A 12,735-nucleotide genomic window follows, 5' to 3' on the forward strand; every position below is an offset into this window, starting at 1 on the left:
AAGGTCAACCTGATGAACTTTTACTTCCTGAGTGTAAAAGTGTAGATTTAGATCAAATTCAAGTTGTTTTTACTCTTCAAAAAAAACTGCAGGATTTGTTCTGATGAGACACAGTTTGACAATTTGATTGATTCCCTATTGATTGTAAAATTGATCAAAGTTGCTCTGGTTGGTTCCTCTGCTCACTGCGCATGCGTGTGCACACGTGTGTGTGCGTGCATGTGTGTGTTCATACTGCAGCAGCATTGTCGCTTTGCTACCTGCTGATCAATGAGACAACCCAACAGATGTTTAATGTGAATTCATGCATTCGGTCATCAGTGCCCCCCCCCCCAAAATGTGTGTGCATGGCCCTGCTGGCAGTAATGCATTTTCATTAATCATTTACTGTATTATTCATATTCAATGAATGCGTTATTTAATTAGGTTATGATACTGGCTCATTTGGAGAAATTTAGTAGCCTATATGTTTCAGGAAAAGTGTCTCATGTCACAAATAGTTTCTATCTGAGACGCTGGGATTTTAAGTCAGCCTCATGTGAGTGGATAGAAAACCAATATTTAATTAAAATATCTTCCTGACTTTTTCCCTTATTATTAAGACCTACAGATACCACAGATCCAATCATTTTAATTAAATGTCTCTCCAATCCCCCCGTCAGAAAGGGTGTTTCAGATATTGTTAGATGTGATGATAAACACTTTGTTTGAATCATACTGAGGCCTTAGATGGGAACCTTTGGTCATGTGATAACAGGTGGTCATATATATTCAACCAATGACCATTGAGATGGGCTGCAGCCCCCCACAATCCTGGGATAAACGTTTTAAAAAATATGGATAGATATCTTGATGAATTTTGGACTTTGTCTCAATGTCGTCAATACTCTGTGAAACAGTGGAGATAGTATCGTCCAAAAATGTTTCTAGGACTCAGCAGTCTCTTGAACCTTTTGGGGGTTTTTTTATGTCCAAAGAACAACACAGGTTGACATACATACTGTATGTTACGAGGTCTTATATTAAGGTTTCCCCTTAACCATCACAAATTATTATTATTATTTGTCATGAATCATGGCATAGGACATCTGAAATTTAAGTCACACTGACAATTGCTAAAACCCATGTAATGAATATAATTATTTTGTCTGTTCAAACTCAAACTGACAGTAATTATGCTAAACATTCCAACACATACATTTGTCCAATTCATCACTGACTGTATGCAGAATTTGGTGATAGATGCTGTCTGAGCATTAGTATTTTACAAGCAGACCTGCTGTATTGGAATGCATCCGGTACAACCCGCTAATGAATGGAGATGCTCATTTAGTACTAAAAGAATTATGGGAGACTTTCAGTTTAAATAACCTTCATGGCTGTTATCTTACACATTTATATCATGTGTCCAGTGCTCTTAATGCATAGACATGCAAGTAAGAGATGTAAGGATGTTGAGTGCTGGATGCAGAAACAGAGAAAGACTAGGCCTGGTGGATAACAAAGGCTGAGATAAAGATTTTTATGTAAAGACACCACCGGGGATGCAACAGAGGTAGCAGTGATTATTCACTCTTCTCTAATAGATTGATAAATTTAAATCTGAAAGTCAAATAAAAACTTCAAAGAGACATTATGACTTTGACTTGTGGGTGTCATCTAATATAGGTTACTGAAAACCTGTCTCAAATGCAAATCAGTTTGTTTCAAGAATTTTAAGGCTGGCTGCACTAAAATCAAGAATAACATCCTGATTCTAGAAAATGATGTTTGATTTTGATTGTCTGAAAGTTTAGCAGTGTTAAATGCACTAATAAACCAAACAGAAAACTTTCCAGTGTCTCACGTATATATTTACTGTATTTTACTTTATAGCCTTGAGGGTTTAGTTAGTATTGCAATAACAGTTTTCGGCTGGTGTGAACAGAAGCTTACTATTAACATTGACATTTTAAATGTTGTGCTTCCAAGCATTTAATTTGTAGGAATGCACATCCCTCAAGGGCCCATAAATCACTCAGAACCGTAGACAATAACAGTGTAAATGGTGATGAAAAAAACTTACTGTAAATATGCCAACATCCCTTTCAGGCAACCACCCAATTATATGTATATGCACAGTATAAGTAAAAATGTGTAACTTTACACCAGCAGCAATTTAATACAAATTTGCTTCACACTAAAACTTTCATTAAAGAATTGACTGACCAATTATCTATTGTTTTCTTCTCTTATTTTTGTAATCTACAATATTACAGGATTGAAAAGCTGATTGCTGAAGAATATCAATCAGGTTGATCTTATCCTGTAAAATTTTAAATGATGCAACATGTTAAATAAATGTAAATCCAAAGTTTGGTACTAAACTAAACTCTACAGCTCTGCTGAGCATTTCAGCATCTTTTAGCCCATTGTTCTTGTTTTACGTCACATTTACTGATTGGTTCAGCCTCAGCACTCTCATCCTGCGTCCTGCAGCAGCAGGCAGCTTTTTTGTGGTGAACTGGTCAATCAAGTGGAACATCTAAGCCAAATACTTTTCTTAAGAGTTTGCAATAACCAAACCTAAAAGGAGAGTGAGTATAAGACATTCATGGGCACAAACAGTACTCCAAATGAACATTGCTCTATTTAGCCTCATCAAATTTACAACATGTCGGGACTGTGAGTCTAGCTGCTTGTTGTGGTGTTTTTCTGGCCCCTAGTGAGTAAGAATCAATTAATGCAGCTTTAATGTGGAAACAGCGGCCAGATTCTCCAGACATTCCAGGGGGACTCGAATTGTAAGTACAGGAAATCCTGTTTCTTGTAAAACTGGATTACATTCATTGATAAATATCTGTGGAGGCACAGTATATCACAGACAGATTTGCATAATAAGCACATTACGTAATTATGCCTCTCAGACAGCTGCTGTAAGTGAGAGGTAGGCAGGCTGTGTTTCTCAATTTAGGTGGTGGTCATTCAGGAAACAACTATGTCTCTGATTCTTAAGCCTATTACTTCAGTCCACAGTGTTATGCAGATTCTGCACCCGCGCCACAAAAGCTTTTGAAAGCTGAGCACAAAATATTAGCAGATCATCTGCACTCACACAATCATTACTAACACACACCTCATTCTTCTCTGATGAGGCCCTGACCATTAGCATAACTATATGCTTGAAGCCCTTACTTGTTACAGATCCACAACAAGAACTGACTGCAAAACCAGTTTGTTTCTCCCTGAAGGCACAGAGTCCTCCTTTGCCAAATGCTTGTGTAAGGAATCCTATCATTAGAGGTTTTTCCTCAGGCACAGTAAACAGAATCTGCCCCCACAAAGCCTCCGTAAAAATGAAAGAAACTCATTAAAAACCCCTAATCTTAACTTTGGCTATTGTTTAGTGGTTATTTACAAAACTGATTATATTTCATTTGACTCTGTAATTTATCTTAGATTGAGGTCATGTATTCCATGTAGCTATAAACATGATCAGAGTAAATTATGTGTTTAAGTTCTACATGTAAACATTAAAAAGTAGGTTTATGTTACTATTTTTTATTTAATGGTAAAATATGCTATGAGATGCAGGTGGTGTGTGTTGCACTTTAGACACAGAAGGGCACCTCAGCAATTAGATTTTTGTGGTTATTTTTAAGCACCCAAAACATTTGGTTTAAGGTTAGAGAAACATTAGTTTTGTTGCCATTCATCTGTTTTCATGCACATGTTCTATTTGGATTGAAACAAAAGGGGAATTCAACCAAACTATTATAAAATAAGTTTTGTACTTTTACTGAGGTAGAAAAGTTGGCCTACGAAAAAAGAAAAGATGACAAAAGCTAATGGAAACAAATTTTTTGAACATACTTAAAAGAAACACAAATGCAAAATTCAGCAGAAAACCACAATGAAATACCAATGATATCAAATATTGGAGTTCCTGGTGTTTGATTAACTATTCAATCATGTAGCTTAATCTTTAATACATTTGCATATAGATTGTTGATAGAAAAATATATCCATTTGCGCTTTTTTCAACAAAATTTTAGAAGTCTGTTTAAACTTTTAATGAAAGGGTTAGGGAAAAGTTTTAATGAAAATCTGAAGCATGAGATGAGATGTGACCTCCATCCCGACATCATCCCTACAACTTTCACTGCTTTATAAATACCTAAACTACTTCCAGTTTTGGAACAGAAAGCTGAAAGTTGAAAATTGCTTTTGCACATTATTTATATTTGTATGAGAAAGTAGATAAAAGAAACAGATGTATAAAGAGGAGAGTCTTGAGTTAGAAAAAAAGAAAGAAGACAGTTGCAAAATATTTAAGCTGTGTATCATGGGATCTTTGACATCTGTCACAACCATTCCCAAATAATGAGACTTCCCAGACTGCATTGCTGTGGCATGTCTCCAAAGCTTTAAAGTAGTCTCTACACATTTTATTGCTAGCATATAAATCCATTAGCGCATGATGTGTACATGCAATTAATCAATACTTCAAGTGGTTCCAACTGCTGACGGCCAGGATTGAAGTGTTTCAGTGCACTCTTGTCAGCCAATAAATGTCATGTAAGTCTTACTAAAATCATGGGATGCTGACAGTGTTATAATGTGCTCACCAATTAAAAAGGAGTTTGTACAGATCACAGTGGTAATGATTAAAATACTTACATTTATATTTACATTTATTTTATTTTGGCAAATGTTCCACAGGCTTACAGGTTTCCCTCCAGATCAGCTGCAGTGAAATCTTGCAATCAGACAAGCTAAGAAAGGTGTTCTTACATTCCACATTGTGTCAAACGGCCCCAGGGAAAGGCTTTGATGAGGATTCCTTTAGGTCTCGAGAAAATGAAAGTTTCTTTTTACCAATCTAACTGAACCAAGCCATAAAAAAAAAAAAAAAAAATCTATTGTAACACTGCACATGGAAATATGCCGGAAATAATATTATTTTGTCAACAGTTTGCCTTTGAAAAAGACTATTTTCAACACATGTATGTTGTTTCAAAGGAGGACAGAACACGATTAAGATGTATGCTGACTGTTTTTACTTTTACAGATGTAAAAGTTGTGGAACAGGCCCGGATACAAATATCACTACACCAAAACTGTTCTCAGTGACCGCTGGATAAAAATATCCAACAAATATTTCTACTGTAACCTCAGAGGACACCAACAGGAAATGCCATTAAATATCATTGGGTTACTGTAAAATCACTATCAAGCAAAATGAGCAATGTAAATCACATAAAATCCCACTATCATGTCTTTATAACGAGCACCACAGACATGCAGATTTCCTATAAAACAAAACATATTATATATGACAAAGTAATCTAAGCTCAAAGGTTTCAACTGCATCTCACGGTCTTAATACATATGCTAAGAAACATAACTGTGTGCTGTTGTTGGGTATACAAAGATGGTATTTTGGAAGGTAATCTAAAAGACAGTGTGTATAGTGAAACCTTTGTGTTTACTGAGATTAAATATATGTTAGAACATGCAAAACTTAGTAAAATTAATTCATCCAATATTGTGTGTTCCAAAAGTTATTCTCAAGACAAAGACAAACTGGATGATACCAGTCTTGTTATAAACACATTGTAATTGTTTAACTGCATTTTTAGTTTCTTGTAAAAAAAAAAAAAAAAAATACCCGGTGCTGTGTGTATTACTGACTCATTCATTAAGTTACAATCACACATGCACACACACGTGTGCACACAAAAGGGGGCCTGCAAGGGGAGGGCACAATTTCACAGAGCAGAAGTTTTTCATGTTATATCATCTTGTGAACTGCTGCATATTCTGCACAATATAACTTTCAAACATGTGTTAACCTAATTTGAAAGGTCCATGCACAACTTTGTGCTAAAATGACTCATATTTTTCTTTTTTCTTTTTTTTCTGTATAAAGGTTTAAAATACATTCTTGAAACAAAAATGAGAACACTGTGATAAAGAGTTATGCATCTGTATGGTGTGTATTCTCATGTGTGTGCTTGTGAGACAGAGGACAAGAGATGAATATGTTAAAGGCAATAAAATTAAATAAATATCAAAATGAATTTTGCCTGTATTTTTTTTTTCTATTTTACCCTGAGAAAGTAACTTATTTCAAGTTTTATTTTTTTCTTCATTCTGGCTATTAATGGGTTAAATACCTTAGGCCTATAAGTAGTAAAACCACCACTTAGTAGGCAGTCCGTGTCCGTGTTGAGCAACCAGTACAACGACGCTATGAACCTGTTTTCCTTTCTCATCTGTTTATATTGGCAGTAGTGGATCTGGAGTGAACCTCTTCATACTGCGGCTCGTCAGAGGGCGGCTCTTTGACTGCTTTTTACGCATCATTATAAAGGCTTACTCCCTCCCTCTGCGCGCTGTCCCGCTCCTCCGCTGCGAGCCCTCAAGCCTTCAGTGTCTGGATCTATGGAGTAGATGGGCTAGATGCCACATGCCAGTAGCCTGCAGGTTGCAAAGGTTGAAAGTTTGACTTCAAATTCGTCCTGTTCTTCTTTTTTGGGGCTTCTTTTCTCCTCCGCTTGGATACTACTGACTTAGGCATTGGATATGTGCACACAGGATGATGACAACCCCTTTCCTCCCCGTAGAAGTAAAATAAAATAGGCTTTCGCACACACTGGATTTACTCCTGTCGTTCCATATGAAGAAGTCAAAAGTAAGTAATTGTTTATTGTTGTTTTACTTGAGGGAATACATAGTTTGCGTTGTGGCGTGACACGTTCCTGCAGCTTTCCTTTAGTTCAACTTAACCAGTCAAGGTTTTAGATTCGGCGTGTTTTTAAAACCTTATCAGCGTTGACTAGACAAACAAAAGGAGACACTTATATACTGGTTTGTAAATTAACTGGACACTGCAAGTGCCAGCGGGATCAAAGCTGGTCGGCAACGCTCCCTTCGCTGTGGTGTGGCTTAATTGCTCAGGTCCTTGTGGTGATATGTCAATAGGAGCGGGTTTATCACAATGCATCGTAATAAAACGCTTTCATCCCTAAATGCCGCGTTTTCCCAAATGCTCCACCTGTCCAGAGTTCATGCAGCTTGTCCCACATCCACATAGTCTTCCATATTCGAACGTCAGAGCTCTTAATGGTTCCCCGATCAATAAGTTTATATTAACGGCGCCAGTCTGGCACCTCAAGAGTATCCACTTCTGAGAACGGTTTGCGCCTTGCATAACTGTTACCTATTTAACTGCTCTTCAAATGATTGCATCTGTAAGAAGGGACGTAGCACAGGAGGACAAATTAGTTCACATATTTTTACCTGCAATATAGAGTTTATGTCTTTTTATTCATGAAGGTAGAACGGCGCGGTCTCTAATTCGCGTAAAGTTGCTTTTCTGAATGTGCAACTGATTTTTTATTGTAACGTTTGATATGTAGCCTAAAACATGATTTAATCATTTCTCCAAGATGTCACAAATCATTTGCAGATACATTTGGCTCATGTTCATCAGGTAGTTATAATGTCAGGACAGCGTGGCCTGATCACCCACACAGAGCGTTTATCTGCCTTTTCATCTGACGCCAGTCCACCGTTGCAGGTAACCCTTCAGGTTATTCACCAGCCTGCTCCGCAGTGAGAGCAGCCGCTGTCTCTGTTTTAAGAGCGCTGCAGGGACAGCTTAGGCTCGCTGTCAACAAGCCCTGATACCATAATCTCTGGCGTATGAACTGGGTGACCCAAAAATATACAAAATAACGACAAACGCTTATTTTTAGGTCTCTGTTATCATCATTTGGCAAAGAAAGTAAAATGAATTACGCACATTTCTGCATTTTTCTTTTCTTTTATCACCGTGGTGTAGGAAGGTTAAACATGGTTATTTGGACCCTTCATATATCAGTAGGTGATCACCTTAAGGCAAGCAACTAGTATAAAACAGAAACATCTGCTTGAATCTCTTTTAAATGAAAGCATTGATGTTTCCTTATTTAAAGACCCTTTGTGCACCCGGTTCACATTACCATTTGAGGAAGCCTGCAGTGTGAAAATAAATTGGTTTACATGGATTAAATGTGTGTATATGTGTTGTGCAAATTAGAAGGTGTGCAGATTAAGTTAGAAAGGTTTAACCTGCATTATATCCTCAAGGCTGTTTGACTGAAGTCTGCACATATTAGGTTTTTGACTAATCTCTGCCACAGTCTGCTCAGTAATTTAAGCTCCTTTTAATCACTATCAGATCAAAATAAAAAGACACGAAGCAAATTAATATTGATACAGCAGGGTGTGTGTGTGTGTGCATGCATCTGAGAATAAAAGTCTTTGAAGTTTCCTGGAGGAAAGATGGGCATTTCTGCATAACTGCCGCTGTTAATCATATTCCAGGCAGAGTTCCCTTTATGCTTTTTTAATGAAGGTGTACGTAAGTTGTGCTCCGTGACTGTATGCATTAACAGGCACCTTTCATCTTTTATTTACTGTCTTCGCCACAGCTCACGGTGCTGTCATGTAATCACATGTAGAAAATGTGTAAGGGATTTGTGAGAATTCTTATTGTAGTTGTCTGGAATTTGTCGTGAAAATTGTAAAAATTCAACTTTTAGTTTCAAGGCTGCGCTGCTCCCTATTTAATCTTTTCATATTTCCAAAGAGATTTAATTGTTGCTATTAGGAAATTTATAGTGATCTCATATTATACTGGCACCGTCTTTGGTGTTTGTAATCAGTTAAAACCAGGATTTAAAATGTCTTTAATGTTTTCTAATGATGGGGGACTGTTCACCAGACTGAAAAGTGAGTCAAGCCTTTTTAGATCTGGCACATGAGATGTGTGTGTTCAAGAGTTTGTGTGTGTGTGAGAGACAGAAAGTGGTAGTGCATGTCTAATCCTTCAAAGAACATTTGGCACCAGTAGGGGGCGCTAGTTTTCTGATGCCTGCATAGTGTTGGAGAGACCAGTTGCCGAGCTCTTGGGACTGTGGGAGGTTTAGAAAAGACATCACATATCAATGTCCTCCCCCGTGTTTTTCCTGAATACTGACACAGATATGTGAAGGTAATTTAGTGTCACCTATTGCTAATTCAGTGACAGTAATTCAAGATAAAGAGTCCGATCAGATGAGTGACATTTAAGATATCTTCTCCTCAACTGCTTGCTCTCAGGGGTCAGATCTCCGTGATGATATACAGCTTGCTGTTTGATGACTGGTCGAGCTATTTTCCCAGGTTACGGATTTCCATCTGAGGGAAGTGACATAAGGCACGTGAAGAGGTGATGGAGTGTTTTGGTATCAGGATGATTTAGACGCACACATGCTCTGGCCGGAGGAGCTGTGCTTTATCACAGGCTGTAAATCCAAAGGCCAACTGCTCACATATTGTAGGCTCAGTTTGCCTCTACTTTATTGTTGTGGCCTTTGACCTGCTGAGGACCAGCATACAACATAAGAAACCCCCGAGTAAACTAGATCATTTTTTATTGTTGTTCAGGAAATTGTCATTGTTTGAGGGTTTGAAATGTGCAAGTTGGTGCAGAATAGAAGGCAAAGCATGAAAAGGAACGACAGACCGTTCTTCATCATTAGATTTATTATGTCACATGTTCTAGGAAGCATACAGGAGGTAGGCGTTGTGGCAAAGAGGCTGTTGATGTGTCAGAATTACACTCTCCAGTAATCACAGCTGAATGAATTAGCTAAGGCAAATTTGATTATAAGGAGCACATGCAGTAAAGACTTTAATTTGCTAATCAAGTCTTGTGTTCATGATTTTTTTTGACAGTTTATCAATGACTTTTCATTACCAGCAGGAAACAAAACACTAAACATTCAATTAGAGCTACCATGTGGTGCTGTGTTGTATCCACACTCATTGTACGGTGAGGATGGTGTTGCTGCTCTTTAATTAATTGATTAGTTCCTCTCAAGTGGATCTTCTAACTTAAAAGCCACATCAAAACATTTTTGTTCTTCTTTGCATTTTTGTGGTTAATAATTTTTGTCACATTTGTGAACTTCCCTCCTGGAGCCAAGTGCGGAGCCAGTAAATTTCCCTGTGATGCCGGCAGTCACTGACTTTTCCTCATTGTCAACAGACAATGCTCATTTTTCTGTCTTGCATATCAAATAGACGCTGTGACTCATGTTTTAATCACAGCTCATGCCTGGCTACATATCTTACCATGTGTTAAATTAGATCAATCACTGCCACATTATTGTTTATCAGCTTCCAAATATTCCTCTTAAATCTGTATTCAAGAAGATGTTTTATATGGCTGTAAGATGTAATTAAAATGACAAGTAAATGTCTTGGATATCATAATACATATTTCCTTGTAATTCAGCTTGACATATAAAACCTTTGGAAACCCTGTAATGTAGACTTGCAGCGTTCTGTGGGTTTGAACAATGCTCATTGGCAGGAAGGATTAACCAGTTCATCAGTAATGCTGTTCTCTACCTTGTGATGATCGACCCGCCAAAGGTTGTGTTGGGTTGAAGAGGTTCAGTCACATTGATCTCCAGTGTCACATGTTATTGATAAAACTGAAATTAATTTGGTTTCAGTGTTTCCAATAGGATCTTTTTCAGCAGCGGAGGAAAGGGTTTTGTTGTACCGGGGTAGTGCACGCGTGTAGGAGTGAATATCAATATGTAATTTAAAATATGAAATGAAATGATACTTGACTGCAAAACAAGCTTTAGCACATAATTATTGACATGCACTTATTCATACATAATGCCTTTTTGAACCCCTACTTTTAGAGGGCACTCTATATTAGCCTCAGTGGCAAAGTTTACAGCCTGGCTAAGAGCACTTAATTTTCTTGTTTGTTTTTTTTTGTTTTTTTTTTTAAAAGAGCTTTAAGGCTCTGTCACAGGGAAACTCCCCCAGAGGTGGCCCATTGATGCTTAGTAGCATGCATGATGCCAGATGGTCCTCATTCAGCCTGTTTGTCAGGTCTGTCTTAACCTACAAATAGAATAACAAAAATGAGTGGAGTGTGAGAAATTGAGGAAAACCAAACAATCTCTCATTTCAGATATCAACTATCTTACCCTATTCGTAGTTAAGAAGTCTCTCTCACAGTTCACACTGGAGATGGGCACTGTGAGGGCAATGGTCACCAGCCGGCTCAGGCAAGGGTAGAGCTGTCCCCATTCATCATACTGGGATGCCAGTTTCCCCATTATTGTGAGCTGGTCCATATCCTGAAACACATTAAACACAGACAGTGGGACAACATTAATCTAGCAGTCATCTTTCTGCAGATCTCCCCTGATAATTGTGATTTTTACATTTTACCTGAAATGCTCTGGTCAGCAAATGCTGCTTGTATGATGGCCATTCATACAGGATTTTCAGGCTGCTGCAGGAATTTTGAGGACAGGGTCTTGAGATTTTCTATATTGATGGCATCAACCTCCTTGGTTGCTTAGGATCCCAGCACGTGAAAGGCTCACATAATGTCCACGCTCTGGAACCTTCTGTCCAGGCTGTCCTGGAGACCATCCAGATTACCCCTTTACCTAAACATGGCAGAAAAAACTTTTATATTTTATCGGTCTGGTAGTCCTACAAACACCCGAGGTAAGTTTTATGACCAATCCAACTTTTTTTTCTGATCATGTCATACATTGACAGCTAAGTTACAACAGCTTCCATAAAACAAAACTTTAGGCTACTAGCTGAGCTGATAACAGTAGTCAGTTTAAAAAGCTGGCTCACTCATGAGAGATGTCAGATTAAACTAGGAAATAAACACTGAATCTAAATGATTTAGATATGTCATACACACATCACTGTAAGTCAGTCTCAGGTATAATATACAGTATATTGTGTAATCATATATTGTGGTTCATATCAAGTAGGTCCATTAGCAATGATTTTGCAACCAAATTATGACAGTTTACTTAGTCACTTTGAGTAGTTAGCTGTTTTCAGCTCTCATTCGTGAATTCATGCCATTGTATTATGAGTTTTGAGGATTTTCCATCATGTAGGCCTAGTAATAATGGTAGTATGTATCTGATATGATGCTCATTTTGGTTTGAGACAATCGAGTGGCTGGAATATTTATGTGCATATTATACAGTAAATCAAATTCAAACCCTTCCGTTTCCAATTTTCACATGTTTTAAGCAATGTGTAGCCCTCACATGCATGAAAAAAAATGCATGGAAACAGTCTATTTAGGAGTACATTTATAAAAGTTTTTTGATGGAGAAGAATCTGGCCAGTAGTTGGTCTGTTTTCTTAAAGAAATGAAATTCAATAAAGATTGAATATTACGTAATTTTGAGGTGAGCTAATTTGCAGTGACGAAATGCAAATATGAACAGTAACACAGGACCATGATTATTATTTACCTTCAGCTTTTTAAAGTAGTCACACCTCAGCAACTCAGCTAGATCAAGGATAATTTGTATGGTGTGCTTGCTCTCACTTTGTTAAGTAGTAGAAGCATTTGATGTTCTAAAATTATGAGTAGGTCAAAGTCACAACCAGAACTAAAGAACCTAGCAGGTACAAATATCTGTTATCTTTGATGGTTTTAGCAACAAAAAGCAGGTTGTACATACCTGAGACATCTTTATGAATTAAAATAACTTCCTATTATATCTAATTGAAGGAACTTCACTTTGTGCCAGTAAAGCATGACTTCACACTGTGGAACTCCGTCATCATATGCATATTTAAATAGTCAACTCTGTAGAGTTGGCATCCTGTCTCGGTGAAGGGCAACTCGCCCCCTCCTCTTTTTGGTGC

General features: G+C 37.6%; 1 protein-coding gene and 1 long non-coding RNA gene across 2 annotated transcripts in view; one reads left to right on the forward strand and one right to left on the reverse strand.

The window, feature by feature from the left end:
- Positions 1-6,286: 6,286 nt before the first annotated feature.
- Positions 6,287-12,735, forward strand: part of kitlga (kit ligand a) — a 38,947-nt gene continuing 32,498 nt past the window's right edge. The window contains exon 1 of the mRNA XM_042410952.1: positions 6,287-6,676. Within this exon, the coding sequence (XP_042266886.1) occupies positions 6,662-6,676 (15 nt within the window). The 5' untranslated portion in view covers positions 6,287-6,661. The remainder of the gene's footprint in view (positions 6,677-12,735) is intronic.
- Positions 10,865-11,529, reverse strand: LOC121896891. The gene is made up of 3 exons (XR_006096134.1): positions 11,272-11,529; positions 11,025-11,177; positions 10,865-10,938 (listed from the first exon to the last, which is right to left on the reverse strand). It is a non-coding gene; the product is annotated as an uncharacterized LOC121896891 (long non-coding RNA).

Source organism: Thunnus maccoyii, chromosome 5 (genome assembly GCF_910596095.1).
Source record: "Thunnus maccoyii chromosome 5, fThuMac1.1, whole genome shotgun sequence".
In the NCBI taxonomy this organism is placed as follows: domain Eukaryota; kingdom Metazoa; phylum Chordata; class Actinopteri; order Scombriformes; family Scombridae; genus Thunnus; species Thunnus maccoyii.